Source organism: Nicotiana tabacum, chromosome 19 (genome assembly GCF_000715075.1).
Source record: "Nicotiana tabacum cultivar K326 chromosome 19, ASM71507v2, whole genome shotgun sequence".
Taxonomy (NCBI): Eukaryota; Viridiplantae; Streptophyta; class Magnoliopsida; order Solanales; family Solanaceae; genus Nicotiana; species Nicotiana tabacum.
Genome location: NC_134098.1, coordinates 4962737 through 4979975, shown reverse-complemented (window position 1 = coordinate 4979975; position 17239 = coordinate 4962737). Strand labels below are relative to the sequence as shown.

The 17239-nt window shown below is 33.8% G+C and overlaps 1 protein-coding gene across 3 annotated transcripts; it reads right to left on the bottom strand.

The window, feature by feature from the left end:
* Window positions 1-2477: 2477 nt before the first annotated feature.
* LOC107814269 (protein ETHYLENE INSENSITIVE 3-like) lies at window positions 2478-6624 on the bottom strand. Of its 3 annotated transcripts, none has more exons than XM_016639649.2 (2): window positions 6454-6624; window positions 2606-4975 (listed from the first exon to the last, which is right to left on the bottom strand). In XM_016639649.2, the coding sequence occupies exon 2, from the start codon at window positions 4879-4881 to the stop codon at window positions 3025-3027; it is 1857 nt and encodes a 618-aa protein (XP_016495135.1). In that variant the 5' UTR covers window positions 4882-4975; window positions 6454-6624; the 3' UTR covers window positions 2606-3024.
* Between the last annotated feature and the right edge of the window lie 10615 nt (window positions 6625-17239).

Below are 17239 nucleotides of genomic sequence, written 5' to 3'. Positions count from 1 at the left end.
CGAAAAAAAAGTAATACATTTTCGGAAAAATTATTTATTTCGAAATTTTTATTACAATATAAAATCAAAATTTATTCCGAAAAAGTAAAAAAATTCCGGAAATTTTTTTTCCGGAAATTTTTATTAAAATACAAAATAAACACTTATTCCGAAAAAAGTAAAAAAAATTCGGAAAAATTATTTATTTTGGAAATTTTTATTAAAATACAAAATCAACATTTATTCCGAAAAAGTAAAAAAATTCCGGAAAATTTATTTATTTCAGATTTTTTTATAAAAATACAAAATCAACACTTATTCCGAAAAAAGTAAAAAAAAATCGAAAAAATAAATATTTGGGAGTTATTTTTCCTGAATTTTTACTTTTTTCGGAATAAGTGTTGATTTACTATTTTAATAAATATTTTTTCCGGAATTTTTTTACTTTTTTCGTAATAAGTGTTGATTTTGTATTTTAATAAAAATCTCTGAAAAAAGATTTTTTCTGAAAAAATAATTTGTCATGCTAGATTGCTTAGGTGGATGGCCATGTAAGCAAATCTAACTCAGTTGGACTGCCATGTCACCTTCAATGGCAAGACTAACGGTTTAAGGGCATTTGAGGTCCAAAATATATACGACATAGATATTTTTGGTATCAAAAACAAACGGAGAATATTTTTGAGTTATTTCAATTAGTTCAAGGATATTTTTGGCCCTTTTCTATTTTATTTTTTTTAATAAATAGTTAGAGCCATGAAATATTTCGAAATATTATAAAAGTAAATAGACGTTTTTAGCCACTTTTCGATGTGTGCCTGAAGACCTATGTTAATGTTTTGGAAAGGGATGTTCGCCTTTTGTAACAAATAGAACCACGTGAACCCTTCAAAAATGAAAAGTCAATGTCCTCTTTGAAGCATCCAAGGATGATCTAGCCCCAAAGAGATAAGGAGCAGAGCAACTGGCGTAAAAAGAAGGGATAGGGGCCACACTACATAGCCTCCTTTTCGTACCAAATTTTCTAATTTTTCACTTTTATTACAAATCAATTCAGTACTCTTATTACTCTCGTTTCCCTCCATTAAATTCTCGAAGAAAATAAAGTTTCAAAAACATATTTGGGAGAGGGAGAGAGCAAATAAAATATAGGAATTTTGGAGAATGAGGGTAAGGAGAATAGCATTAGAAAATATTTTCCGAAAAAAATATTTTACTCATCAATCAAACAAAGGAAAATAAATAATAAAATAACTCATTTTTCAGAAAAATATTTTCAAGAAAAATATTTTTTATGTAAAATATTTGCCTCCGTACCAAACACACCCTAAATCAAGTGATATTTTCCTTGGGAAAGAAAATATGTTTATACATATTGTTCGTTTTTCAAGTCAAATACTTCCCTATTTAGCTTTCATTTTTTTATATCCATAATTGTGCTAATATATATAAAATAAGAAACATTATCCATGGTCAACTCCAATTATTGGAGTTGAAACTCTGAACCAAAACCATAACTTTATGGAGAAATGATTAGGAATTACTCCAAAAGGATAAAAAGTACTTTCTTTCTTATCCTTCCCAAATGTTACTTCTACTCATTTTCAAGTCGTTTGAGGGGAAGGGGGAGTCAATGGGAAAGAAAATTACTAAGGATATTTAAGAAATATGCACTAGAAGTTAATCCGGTTCATAAAATATTTTGCATTCACGCAAGATTCTGTGAAGGGTCGCAAGATTCAAGCAGTCAACCTTATTGGAAGTATCAGTGGTTGATTCCACGACTCGAACTCGTGACTTGTAGGTCACACAAAGATAACTTTACTGTTGGCTCCGAGGCTTCTCTTCAAATATGCCACTACATGGTTACTGGGAATTTCGTAAAATTAGTTGAGGTATGTGTAACTAATCAGAACACCACAATTATCCAAGAAAAAAACAAGTAGCCAGTAATGCATTTAAGGGTGTTGCTTAGATATCAATAAAGCAAATAAAAATTATGAAAAATCAGAGTTTAAAATTTAGTAGAGACAAAAAATACTAGATTACTCTTTTGTAATTACCTAAAGCCTTCGTGAATAAATTATTTAATAATTGTGCTGATGAGAAATAACGCTTATCTAATAACATTGTACTAATAGTCTAAATATTCACAATTAATAAGTTTATTTAGATAGAGACAACCAAAGTAACTATATTCTACGGATTATGCTAGGATATTAAATTTAGCCCGCGCCAGAAACTATTTACATTTTATAGTCGAAAAAGTATATAAAATTTATATAATTTTTGTATATAACATACTATATATATACAACCAAAAATAGTATATTTTTTCGACTATTATTTTGGAAGGTTGTATCAGCAAATTCTTGTATGTTCAGAGATGTCAAAAAAGCAATCCACAAGACTCAATTAGACCAAACATTCAACTTCATGAAATCAACAACTTACATTGTAACAGACTTGAATAAGAGGACAAAGCAAGAAAAACACCATTGGATAAAACACTTTATTCTTAAGCCATTGCATATAGGATGCTAAAACATATCACACAGCTTTGGCTTTACATTACACAACCACCATCACCTCTCAAAAAAGTACTTAACAAGAAGAAAACTGCAGCTGCAGAGAATTGTAACAGTTTATACTTTGACCAGCCAGAGGCACAAAAGAGTTCACAATTCCACGAATCATCGACGAAGTACAGTTATTTAAGAAACTTAAACAGATTGAAATCTCAAATAAAGCTAACCTATACAGAATTATGTAAAAACAAAACGACGACTACCTTATTTAAAAACATCTATAAGTTCTTTCTAACCAGCATGGCGAATATCCGAGGACGTCTCTTACACCTTTTTCATTACACCATGCAGAATCCTCCAACCTCTACAACTACGTAGTAACAGAAACACCAAACCGAGAGAACTGTAGGCGATTCAAATCCACTCGATAATGTGTAGATCTTCCCTCTTGGAAACAAGTGATATCCATGTGCACAAAGTCGTGGTACTTGATATACATTTGAGCACACATCCTTTGCTAATACCAAACCGGAACATCTTGCTTCGGCATGTTATCCTGTGTAATCCCAGAAAGAGCTTCAGTGTAATCAGTGGACTGTAAATTGAATGGAGACCCGAACATGAAATGGAAATTGTCGTTAGAGCCTGCATTGAATGGTGAAGTTAAAACCTTGGACTGATCAAACCGATCACCTTGTGGGAACATGGAATGGTTAGCAGAAATGTTGGTGTCCCCAAAGATATTTCCATCCAATATAATCCCTTGGTTGTGTAGGTAATTGTTCTGTTGAATACTAGGTTGTTGACGAGGCTGCTCTTTTGACATCACAACGTTCCCCGCCATTGAGCTTTTATTTCCTTGTATATTATTATCGTAGAACGACATAAGCTCATTGATCATCCTCTGCCCGTCTTCAGGAACCCCGATTCCTGACAGATCAAAGGAAGGCGGAGCTTGGTTAATCGGCAGAGAAGCTGGCTTTGGCTGGACATATTGTTGAGGAAAGACAACCGGCTTGACTTCATCAACATGAAAATTTGAAACTCCAAATTGCGGAGAGTTTCTGAAAGGACAAGTTAATTGATGATTGTCTCTGGAGGATCTGTCCTGAAAACCATTGCGGAGCTCGCTGTGCGGACATTGAAGACACTCACAAGTATATATCTTCTGATCCATCAAGAAAGTCAGCTCATCCGCTGGCTTCCTCTTCCGAGTGAAATCTAAGTTGGCAATCATAATTTCATCCTTGATTGGAAGAGATTGTTGTTGCATAGGCAGCCTCTCCTTGAATCGATCAACATTAACATTCAGCAAACCGAGATGGTTTGGTTTTTGCTCTTGAACATCAAAGTTAGGCTCATCTACAACACCGTCAACGTCGTACTCACTGCTGTCATTCATAGTAAAAGTTCCACTACCACCAGCTGAGGACAAAGGTGGACAACGATCAGGATAAAGTTCTCGAGCCAAAACTTCCTCCTGATTGATAATGGCAAGCCAAGTTGCACTTTCCTTGGCCGTCATCTTATCCTGCAAACACTTTGATTGCCTTACCAGCTTACGAATCTTAGCGATATCAGGGGACATGTGCTTTATCACCGCGGTGAGAACACCAACTTTCCACGCCTTCTTCAGATCGTGAGGCTTCTTATAAGGCGGAGGACCTTGATCTTTCGACAGGCCTAGTTGAGGCCACCAGTCCTCCTGTCCAGTGGGCCACCACGGAGGTGGAACACCTTTTTCCAACGGAAATCGCCTCTGAGGAGGATCACAATGTTGCATCAAAGCTGATAATAAAGAGCCAAGAGTGGTATCTTGAAGCTCCTGCAAAGTGTGAGGGGTAGGACCAATCGGATTAGATCCCTCATTCTTGCCCGGAATCGCATTATCAGCTTGGTACTTTGCTATGGCTGCAGGTCCATTTCGATCGAACCTCACTTTATCCTTCCACCACTCCCTGAGATTATCTGATGCCCCGGTAACCGGTTTCCCTTTCTCCGGGATAATTCCATAAACAAAACCCTGAGCTTTACAAACTTCCATCATCTTCAACATGTATTTCAAGATCCCGTCTTGTGCCCTCGACATCTTCTTCCTCCTCGCTTGCTCCTGAGACTGGCGTTGTTTGACAGCGTCAACACCTTCCTTACCCCCCTTAGTCATTTCTTTCAGCCTTTTCAGCTTCATCTTGTCCCTCCACATCCTCCTCTCCAGCTCATCCACATCAATCTCCTCATCGCTATAATCATCATCCATCACCGGCTCCTGCTCCTGCTCCTGCTCGATCTGCGAAGCAGCTGTTTCCACTTCCTTTAGCGGAGCAGGGAAGAAATCAAGATCGCCACAGAACCCCATTTCTTCAAACATCATCATCTTGGCAACCCCGAATTAACGGTTAAAAAAGCAGCAACCTTCAAGAAACCAAATGGGATTAAACAGCTAATCCTCAAATTGATGACTTCCCCTCCTGCAAATACAAAGACAAAGAAAATAAGAAAATCTAAATTCATCTAGCAACAACCAAAGGCCATTTTAATTCAAAAGAAAACAAACAAGACATGAATAAGTCAAATCTAGTCAAGATAAAGGAAGTTAAACATCAATATCAAGAAACACCTACAAATTTGTAGAACTAAATCACCTCAAAAAATAAAGTGATAGACATGTGAAGATCACAATAAACTCATGGAGCTCAACTAAAAGCTAAGAGGATGAAAAAAAAAGTGGCTCTTTTGGCAGATAGTTATAGTAGTGACATCCGTGATAAAGCAGTTTCATCAAAAAGAAGACTAAATTTGTACACATCACTTAAAAAAAGCCGAGATCATCAAAAATAATCTCCATTTCATTTTCCGAGATATCATTTTTAGCAAAATTTGACATATTTCTAGATCTGAAATATAAGAAATTATTGTAACCCTCAACCAGAAATCACAATAACAAAAAAGAGCAAAAAATCTAGTGGATTTTCTTGAAAACCTTGTAACTGAAGAGACCATAAAACTATTAATTTCATATGTTAGAATTATCACTTGATGTAAATAGCCAAAAACAAATTAAAAAAAAAAACAAAACAAAGGAAAAGCCAAATTCATATGTTAGATGTTATCTCTTGATGTAAAAAGCCAAATTCAACTAAAAAAGTTTATTAAAAAAACAAAGAAAAAGCAGAAAAATCTAATATTGAAGCAAAAGGCGATCTTTACACTGAAACACAAGGCAAAACACATAAAACAGAAAGTTAATCAGCAAAATCAAGATCAATCTATCAAAAATAAAGTCAAACAAAAATCTCTGAAGACAAATTTCTAAAAAGAGAAGAAAAGCAGAAAAATGCAATTTTGATGCAAAAGCTCTAACCTTTTACGCTTTTAACACATGGCCAAATACTAAAACCAAGATCAGTTTATATGAGAATGTCAACAAATGAAGTCAAAAAGATTTTCTAAAGACAAAAATGAAGAAACCCAAGTAGAAAATAACATCAAAACCCAATAAGAATCTCAACTTGATCACCAAAAAGCTATCTTGAAACAAAAACTCCAATCGTTACACTAAAATACCTGGCTAAATATTAAAAACCAAGATCATTTCATATGAGAATGTCAAAAAATGAAGTCAAAAAAAATTTCTACAGACAAATATGAAGAAACCAAAGTGGAAAATAACATCAAAACCCAATAAAAATCTCAACTTGATCACATAAAAAAAAACTATCATGAAGCAAAAGCTCCAATCTTTACACTAAAATACATGGCTAAATATTAAAAACCAATATCATTTTATATGAGAATGTCAAAAAATAAAGTCAAAAAAAATTTCTACAGACAACAATGAAAAAACCAAAGTGGAAAATAACATCAAAAACCAATCAAAATCTCAACTTGATCACACACACAAAAAAAAGAAAAAAGAAATGGTTCTATGGAAGAAGAAGAAAAATACCTCAAAAGTTTTTTTTTTTTTTTTTTTTTTTGGGTTCCAAAAGTCTGTTCAACTCTTCTTCTCTATGAGAAATAATTGACCCTTCAGACTATAGAAGGGAAAAGAAAGAGAGAGAGGAGAGAGAGAAGAAGGAAAAAAAAAGAGGAGGAAGTTATAGTACAATAGTATAGTATTTTATATTACAAGAAAAATGAATATTATAGTGCTAAGCAGTTTTTTATTAAATGGAAAAAATGAATATTGTATTTGTTTTGTGGCGGTGGTGATATATTGGGGATAGGTGAAAGGTGTCAACTCTTTTGGTTAAAAGCCAAGCCAATCAACCTTTTTCTTTGTTTATGTTTTTGGTTTTTCTTTGAGTTTATTATATTATATTTTGAGGGCTTCCAGGTGTTTTCCTACTTGAGAATGAGAAGGGTGGAGTTACAAAAGGGTATGTATTTTTTTAAAAAGGAGATATTTACAAATATTTAACATGGTTATTAGTAGGCGTTTGGACATACAAATATAATTTTTGAAGTTAATATAAAAATAATATATTTAAAATTTGAAATTGCATTCGATTATGCATTTTTGTGTGGGAAAATGAATTTTTACTTGAAAATTTTATTTTTTCGAATTTGAAACTCATCTTCAAATTGCTTTTCAAAAATTCAGTGCAATGTATGATCAAAACAAGATTTTGAGATGAGTTTCGACAAAAAAGAAATTATGGACAAACGGCTCCTTAGTATTATTTTAAGGTTTAGTGTATTTCGAATAACAAATATCAGTATTTGGGAGAAAGACTCTAGGGATTAAGTTGAAACAATATTTTTTGATGCCTTAATAGGTGTGGTTATGTTTAGTATTTTGCTAAGTTTTAGGGTATTTTTGAATAACTTGTACAAGTATTTGGAAAATATACTCAAGGGATTATGATAGAAGCAACACACGCTAATCGTGGAGACAATTTTTCTTGGTGAGAGAGAAGAATACGTATAAATATTTTGTATATTTATAGTTAGTATTTCTCTAAGTTTAAGTGTATAAGGGAATAACACGTACCAGCACTCACAAAAAAATTACAAGGATCATGCTAAAAGTAATATGCACCGATCGTGGAGACAATCTGTTTTGAAGCACATATAAGAATATTTGTATATACGTTAAACAGTTATGTGTGGTATTTTACTAAGTTAAATGTATCTTAAATAATACCACCAATATTCGAAAGAAATACTTCATAGATTACATCAAAAATAATCTGCACTGATCATGGAGATAATCTTTCTTGAAGCACAAATAAGAATATGTGTAAATACATTGGACAGTTATGTGTAGTATTTTGCTAAGTTTTAATGTATTTTGAATAACACTATTAATATTTGGAATGACATCAGACATTACACCAAAAATAATATGCACCGATCGTAGAGACAATCTCTCTAGCTTGAAGCACAAATAAGGATATTTGTGAATACGTTATACAATCACGTGTGATATTTTACTAAGTTTTAATATATCTTGAATAATACTACCAATATCCGAAAGAAAGACTTCAATATTACACCAAAATAATCTAACACTGATCGTGGAGACAATCTCTCTTAAAGCACAAATAAAGATATGTTTAAATACGTTAGACAACTATGTATAGTATTTTGCTAGATTTTAATGTATTTTGAATAACACTATCAACATTTGGAATAAAGACTCCGGAGATTACACCAAAAGCTAGTATGCACCGATTGTGGAGACAATCTGTTTTGAAGCACATATTAAAATATTTGTAAATACGTTAAACAACTACGTGTGATTTTTTATTAAGTTTAATGTATCTTAAATAATACCACAAATATTCTGAAGAAAGACTTCAAAGATTACACCAAAAATAATTTGCATTGATCGTGGAGATAATCTCTCTTGAAGCACAAGTAAGAACATGTGTAAATACATTGGACAGTTACGTGTAGTATTTTTTTAGGTTTTAATGTATTTTGAATAACACTTTCAATATTTGGAATAAGGACATAAAAATTACACCAAAAATAATAGGCACCGATAGTGGAGACAATATCTTTTAAAGCACATATAAGGATATTTGTGAATATGTTAATTAAACAGTTACGTATGGTATTTTACTAAGTTTTAATGTATCTTAAATAATACCACCAATATTTAGAAGAAAGACTATAGAGAATACACCAAAAATAATTTGCACTGATCATGGAGCCAATACGTTAGAGAGTTTCGTGTAGTATTTTGCTAGGTTTTAATGTATCTTGAGCACTATCAATATTTGGAATAAAGACTTCAAAGATTACACCAAAAGTCAATATGCACCGATCGTGAGAACGATCTCTCGTGAAGCACATATAAGGACATGTGTAAATACGTTAAACAGTTACGTATGACGTTTTATTAATTTTTAATGTATGTTGAATAACACTACTAATATTTGGAAGAAAGGCCTTGAGATAATCTGCACTGATCACGAGATAAGAATATGCGTAATTAGATACGATCACGTCACATATTATGGTAAATTTTAGTGTATTTTGAAAAACTATATAAAATATCTATATACTTATTACTAATACCAAATTGATACGATACATCAAGGTAAATGAAGTATGTAACATAGAATAAGAAGGAATAAATTACTCAATTATCCAATTGGAACTCATTTAATGAAGGAAATCTATCACTATTTATAGCGTTTAATTAATAAAAGAGGTAGATGCATTTGATGAGTATATATTTAATAAAAAAGTTAATGTTCTGAGTTAGGAAATTGCCTGTATTTATGTGTGAAACAGTGAGAAAACTTTAACACTAGTGTGTGCTGGAAGTTCTTTTTATGCGTGTGTATGTACTTGAAGAAAAACTTGCGGAATACTTCCTCCGTCTCATATTAACAGTCATGGTTACTAGAAATAGTTATCTCAAATTATTTATTATTTTAAAAATTAAAGACAAAATTTATTATTTTTTCTTTTTTTACTCTTAGTAATAATTATTTTTAAAAATAGAGATAACACATAGATAGAATAAATAGATTATATCTTAAGACATAAATAAGGGTAGAATAGTCTAATCCCTTTCCTAATTAATATTTCTTTAAGGGGCGTGTAAAAGATAAACATGACACATAATATGAGACGGAGGGAGTAGTATTTTACATCAACGCAATAAATATACTTGTAACTAATACTATTAATTACTCTCTTTGTTCACTTTGACTTGTCTACTATACTAAATTATTATTCTCTTTGATCCTTTTTATTTGTCACTTGAGCAATACTCGTAACTAATACTAATAGTTACTCTCTTCTTCTTTACTATACAAAAAATATATTTTTATTTTTACTTGTCCACTATAATAAGTCAAGAGAAAGACGGTCTTTTTTTACTGTTTTACTCTTATTATTAATTACTCGTTTCCCAAATTATTTTCCTAAATTTTTGAAAATGTTATCATTATTATTAGTAAAATTATAAAATACATACTTTTTTTAAGGGAGTATAAAGTTAAAAGTAGATAACTAAAAGTGAAGCACAATTTCTTAGTGAAAGTTTAAGGTGAAAAAGTTTGACAGATAAATAGTCACTCTTACTATAACTCTACAGAATTATACATTAGATTTTCACGTCGGCTGAAAAGAGTGCTATTATTCAATTGTAATTAATTAATTCATATTTTAACCTCAATTTTATTACTAATCGTGATAAAGAAGAATAATGTTGGTATAAATTCCAAATATATATTTTTTTTATTTTGTTTTTAAGGATAAGATTTTGCCCCTAGAGGGGGTGGGTGGAGAGAAGTGACCCTTGACCTTTATTACAAGTGCTAGTGCATTGAAGTCTTGAGATGAGGGGATATAGGTAAAGGGACGTATCATTTTGTAGTTTTCTTGTGATCTTGACAAATATTATTTGTCCTTTTGAGTCCTCCTTTTTTGGGTAATTGGTCCTTGTGGATAAAGCTACATTTATGTCATTTTGATCTCAAATATTAGTTTTTTTAACGATTTAAAATATTTGACATTGTAAAATAACAACATATTATTATTTATTTTTTTCAAATACATAATGTTCCAATTAATAGATTTTTAATTTTTTAAATTTTTTACACAATTCTGGTATAATTTGAGCTTAAATGAAGCAATGGGGATTCATTAATCGTCACGAAGTTGTTTAGGATTGAGACGTAATTGTTATTGTTATTTTTAAACAATCTTATTTACCAATAGTGTGTCAGATCTGAAGGGTAGTATAAAGCTAAAAAATTACCTAAAAAAGAATTTATTATAATCTTGTTTACTAATAGTGCGACAGATTGGGGGCTAGTCGAGTGTCAATTGAGTGGAATATTTAAGGAAAAGATTATGCAAATACTTTTAGTATTAAATATAATAATCTCTTTTTTTTTAAATACAAAAGTTTTAAAAAAACAGATAATATGAACTAGAGTGATTTGTCCTTTGAGTTCTTCCTTTTGGATATTTGGTCTTTGTGGTAGTTTTCTTTCAACATTGTACAAATGCATTGCAATTTTTAAAATAGAAAAAGAAATGTGCATTTTTGGCTAGTGGGAACTATGTGCAATTAGGAAAAGAATTAGTTTAGAATCAATATAGGTTAGAGACATTCTTGGAATAAAAAAAAAAAGATTTGTGTAGTAAGAGTTAAGAGAATCAAATGCTTTGGAATAACATATATGGCAAAAGAATATTTTTATAAAAACTTATTGTTTAAAGGTTATTCAAATTGAGGTCCATATTACCAAAATTGGAAAATTCCTTTCAAACAATAATTAGTGAGATTTGACATATCTCTTAGAGTGGCAACTCATTTTAGGTAATGTTTTATTGCTTTATGAATTTTGAAAAAATATCTCCTCTAATTAAGATACTAATTCTAGGTATATTTATTAGTGTTATAAACTTTATAAAAATAAAGTCGTTTCTTTTTAAAGTAAATTAATTCAATCTATCTCTTATGAGAAGGGAATACATTCACATAGTAATATTTTATTTATTTATTATTATTATTATTTTCCTAAAAAATATTGCCTTAATATTGCACGTTAGATCATCTTTCTCATAATGTTTTACAAAAATATCTCCGAGGCAATGATGTCCTCCATTATTTAGATGTAAGGATCAAATATCACCAAAGAATTCTTTTTACTCTTTTTTAATTATATTTTTCTCTAATTACGATCCATCTCCTCTTTAAAAAATGGAAAAGAGTGAATGTCCTAAAAAATTTCTTTTTTTGTCTTCTAACTTTTTAATATTTATAATAAAAAGGAAGAGAATATGATAGTGGTAAACAAATAAAATTGTCCAGAATAGGAGGGAAAAGAAAGGTAAAAGAGAAAAAGGAAAAGTAGAAAGTGAAAAAAGTTCATATATATTGGCAAGAGGATTATTTGATAGAGACTTCAAAGGTGGTGGGGACACTCTTAGATGCCACTTGCAAGTGGAAGTGGCCATGGCGGCTGGCCAATAGTTTTTTTAATTTTTATTTTTATGTTTGGTACTAGTATTTATTTCTAATAATTTATATTGTATCGCGTAAGATTTATTAAGAGGAGAAGCGATTACCCGTTAAGAATATATATATATATATATATATATATATATATATATATATATATATATTTATTATTTTTATTTTTAAGGACTCGAACATGAAACATTTTATAAGAGTCAAGAAATCATATTTATTTCACCAAAATCCCGGGAGAAGGTGACTTACCAATAGTAGTTCGATATTTTGTATGTGTATCGTGTCCTATTAATTTGGGAGAAAATGACCCTCTATAGACTCTCAAAATTTTAATAGCCTATATTTTTTTTCATTGACACGAAATGTCCCTCCGGACCAAACATATTATATCTAATAGCCCGAAATATCTATTTTGTATATTTTTGTATAGTGACAGTCTATTTTGTATATTTTTTGTATAGTGACAGTCTATTTTGTAAATATTTTATATAGTAATAGTCTATTGTATATAAATTGTATAGTGACAGTCTACTTTGTATATTTTTTTGTATAGTGACAGTCTATTTTGTATATTTTTTGTATTGTGATAGTCTATTTTGTAAATATTTTGTATAGTAACAGTCTATTGTATATAAATTGTATAGTGACAGTCTATTTTGTATATTTTTTATATAGTGACAGTCTATTTTGTATATATTTTGTATACTGACAGTCTATTGTATATAACTTGTATAGTGACAGTCTATTTAGTATATTTTTTGTATAGTGACAATCTATTTTGTATAGGAGAATTTGGTAAGGTAAGATGAAATTTTTTATAAAATAAGAATGGAAGTGGAAGAATAAAAAAAAAATTTGGCCCGAAAAGAAGTGCTAAGAGTTTGTATTATTGATTTTTACTACAATTTCTTTTTTTCTTTGGTGAATGATTTGTTTTCCAGAAGAAGATACGAGAGCGAAGATTGGTAGAGCTGTAGTGAACGAGATAAATTGGAAGAAGAGGAAAGAATGCAAGAAAATTTTGGACTTTGGCGACTAGAGAGGACAGGGCGGCACGAGAAATTTTATCATGTGTGAGACATGATAGGTAATACTTGTGTGAGAAAAAAAGAAGAAGTTTGCCGGCGAAGTTGACGGAGTAGTGATAAATTTTTGTAGTAGAAGATGAAATGGTTTGAACTTTGAAGTACAAGGAAGAAAGAAGGTATTTAAATTTTTTTCAAAGAAGAAAGAAAGTTTATTTTTTTAAGAACTAAGTAGGAGATTGCAAAAAGTTAATAAAGTAACACCATAGGATCCACTTTTCAATTTGTCAAAATTTAAGAGGAGTCTCACACATAGACCCATCCTAAAATTCTCCGGGCAGCACAAATATGCTACAAGTTGTAATATGAAATTATAGGCTAGGCGGCTGTTTATAGTTTTCGCTGAGTGACTAACTTTGTCAAAAGCTCTTAATTTGGACTATACCGCGTAAGAATTGTGAAAGAGAGAAGTGTTTTCTATAAAAAAATTTATTTTATTTTAAAGACTCAAACATAAGATATTTTACTAAGAGTGGCGAAATTATATTTATTCCGCCATAATCCAGGATGATGACTAATCAATAGTAGTTCAATGATACGGCGACAATATGAAAATAACTAAGGACGAAATTTAAGAAAAGGTAAATAACAAATTTAAAGTTATAACTATGTATATGGTCGAAATAGATTTCAGTCTTAGTATGTCCGGTACAGTTCGAAGGGTGGTGTATCGAACTAAGATCCCGAAGGGGGTACGAACTAGCCTAGAACCCGGGGAGGCGGTTCGGGATGAGATCGATATCATAATCAAACTCGAACAAGAATCGAACTATGACGTGGGTAGATCTATCGTGTTGATAATCCAAAAACCAAACTACGTCGACCTGGAATCAATTCAAGGGCTCGAACCAGGGTCGGGCTCGAACCAAGGTCACAAGTTCGAACCAAAATCGAGCTCGAACCAAAACCGAGGATTCTAATCAAGATCGAACTCGCAGACAAAAGCCGTTGTAATCCCACTAGAGGGAATCTTGGCAGAAATTATGGAAAACCTGACTTATCATGGGTCTCCCACTGGATATTTATTTTATTATGCTTGGAGCCAAATCCCTCCACTATAAAAGGGCTTGTTTATTATTTTCTGGAGGGACATCTTTTTTCTGAGATTTACATTATAACAAAAATATTATTTCCTCTACAAGAAAGAGTGATCATTTTAGTTTCTTAGATTGATTCTATTTTGTTAAATCATAAGATTCACTGTTCGTGATTGCCTGGTCTAGATTACATTTTCTCCAATCTATATTCACATATTTATTTATCCTTGCATTTTGTATTAAGTTGTACCACATATCTTCAGAACTGCGTATAAATTCAACTATATCCATTTTTCGGGTAAACAGTATGGCGCCCACCGTGGGGCTGAGGATAACAGTGGTCACTTATTTCCGAAAACATCTTCAATTCAGGCTCGGCTACGAATAGCCGCCGACCGATTACGAAGTTGGCCTTCAAGATGAAACCAACAACTTGGCACTACCCGAGATTCGAGCCGAAATACCACTGGATGTCAATTCACAAATTGCTTTGGAAGCGAACCAGCGTTTCGAACCGGAAAGAAGTATTCAGGGCGGAGCTCGATCCGTAGCCCAAAACACCCAAAACCCAAAGGAGATCGGGGCCAGCTTACGCATGATCTTCGAGAGCGGCTTCAATAAATATGCCGAGCCTATAGAAGCACCTCGATTATCAGAATATAACTTCAGCATTGGTGCATCCGCTCTCGTGTCGGCCATCGGACGCATTGAAGACACTAAATGGCCTCGACCAATGCAGACCGATCCTGCCCGAAGAAATCCCAATCAAAAGTGCGAATATCACGGTACCCATGGCCACAGAACAGAAGATTGCAAGCAACTAAGAGAGGAAATAGCTCGCCTATTTAACAAAGGGCATCTTCGGGAGTTTATGAGTGATAGGGCAAAGAGCCATTTTAGAAGTAGGGATTTGAGAAAGCAGAACGAGCAAGAATAACCACAACACCTTATCCACATGATCATCGGCGGCATCGATACCCCTCGGGGACCGATGCGTAAACACACTAAAACATCGATGGTGAGGAAAAAGCGATCTCGGACTCAAGATTACGCACCTATGGGGACTCTGTCCTTTGGTGATGAAGATGTAGAGGGGGTCATCCAACCTCACAACGACGCGCTGGTAATATCTGTACTCGTAAATAAAACTAAAATTAAGTGTGTGTTGATCGATCCAGGTAGCTCGGCTAATATCATCCGATTGAAGGTAGTGGAGCAGCTCGGCCTGCAGGATCAGATCGTACCTGCAACTCTGGTCCTAAACGGGTTCAATATGGCATGCGAAACCACCAAAGGGGAGATAGTCATACCAATAAACGTGGCCGGAACTGTCCAGAAAACAAAGTTTCACGCGATCGAAGGCGATATGAGGTATAACGCCCTTTTCGGAAGGCCATGGATCCACAACATGAGAGTCGTGCCTTCGACCCTACACCAGGTCCTCAAATTTCCGACGTCGGGAGATGTCAAAACAGTGTACGGAGAGCAACCAGCCGCAAAAGAAATGTTCGCCGTCGACGAAGCTAAGTCAATGTCCTCACTTTTGCCGATAAAAGGATCGGGCCCGGAAGGAGAACGTGACACCAAATAGCAATCACAGACAGCGGTTTCAACCCAGCCAGACAACCAGATAATCGAAGAGGATGGAGATCAAAGGATCCCTCGATCTTTCGTAATTCCCGATGACTTTGATGCCACAAAATCGACGATCGAGGAGCTAGAGCAAGTCATATTAATCGAGCGCCGATCCGAGCAAAAGGTATACTCGGGAACGGGGTTGAGCCCTGAACTCAGGAAGAAACTCGTTCAATTTCTTATCAATAACATCGATTGTTTTGCCTGGTCCCATTTAGATATAACAGGGATCCCACCGGACATAACGACGCATCAGCTAAGTTTGGACCGTAGGTTCAGACCGGTGAAGCAAAAAAGAAGACCCCAGTCCGATAGAAAGAACGCCTTCATAAAGGACGAGGTAACCAAACTTCTCAAAATAGGGTCCATTCGGGAGGTAAAATATCCCGAATGGTTAGCCAACGTAGATGTAGTCCCTAAAAAATGGGACAAACTTAGAATGTGCGTGGACTATAAGGATTTGAACAAAGCATGCCCCAAAGATTCTTTTCCGTTGCCCAACATCGATCGCATGATCGATGCCACAGCCGGTCACGAGATCCTTACTTTTCTCGATGCCTATTCTGGGTATAATCAAATACAGATGAACCCGGAGGACCAGGAAAAAACCTTATTAGTCACCAAATATGGAATGTATTGTTATAATGTGATGCCCTTCGGGCTAAAAAATGCAGGAGCCACTTACCAACGCCTAGTGAATAAAATATTCGAAGAACAAATAGGAAAATCAATGGAGGTTTATATTGATGACATGTTAGTCAAATCCCTGCACGCATAGGACCATTTAATTCATTTGCAGGAAACGTTCGAGATTCTGAGGAAATACAAAATGAAGCTCAACCCCGAAAAATGTGCCTTCGGGGTCGGTTCGGGCAAATTCCTCGGCTTCATGGTATCACATTGGGGAATAGAGATTAACCCCGATAAAATCAAGGCTGTTGAAGACATCACCGTCGTAGACAGCGTGAAGGCCGTACAAAGACTAACGGGTCGGATCGCCGCCTTAAGCCGATTCATATCGAGATCATCCGATCGAAGTCATAAATATTTTTCTCTACTCAAAAAGAAGAACGATTTTTCTTGGACCCCGGAGTGCCAACAAGCATTAGAAGGACTAAAGCGATATCTATCAAGCGCACCACTGCTTCACACTCCAAAAACGGACGAGAAACTTTGTTTGTACTTGGCAGTATCGGAAGTAGCCATAAGCGGTGTCCTAGTTCGAGAAGAGCGAGGTATGCAATTCCCAGTTTATTATACGAGTCGGACCTTAGGAGAGGCGAAAACTAGATATCCGCTCCTAGAAAGGTTGGCGCTTGCACTGATAAGCGCCTCAAGGAAGTTAAGGCCATACTTCCAATATCATCCCATATGCGTATTGTCCACTTACCTACTTCGTAATATTTTGCACAAACCCGAGTTATCAGGCCGACTGGCCAAATGGGCCGTCGAACCCAGTGGGTACGATATCGAATATCAACCACGCACGGCCATCAAGTCTCAAGTCCTAGCAGTGCCGATTTCACA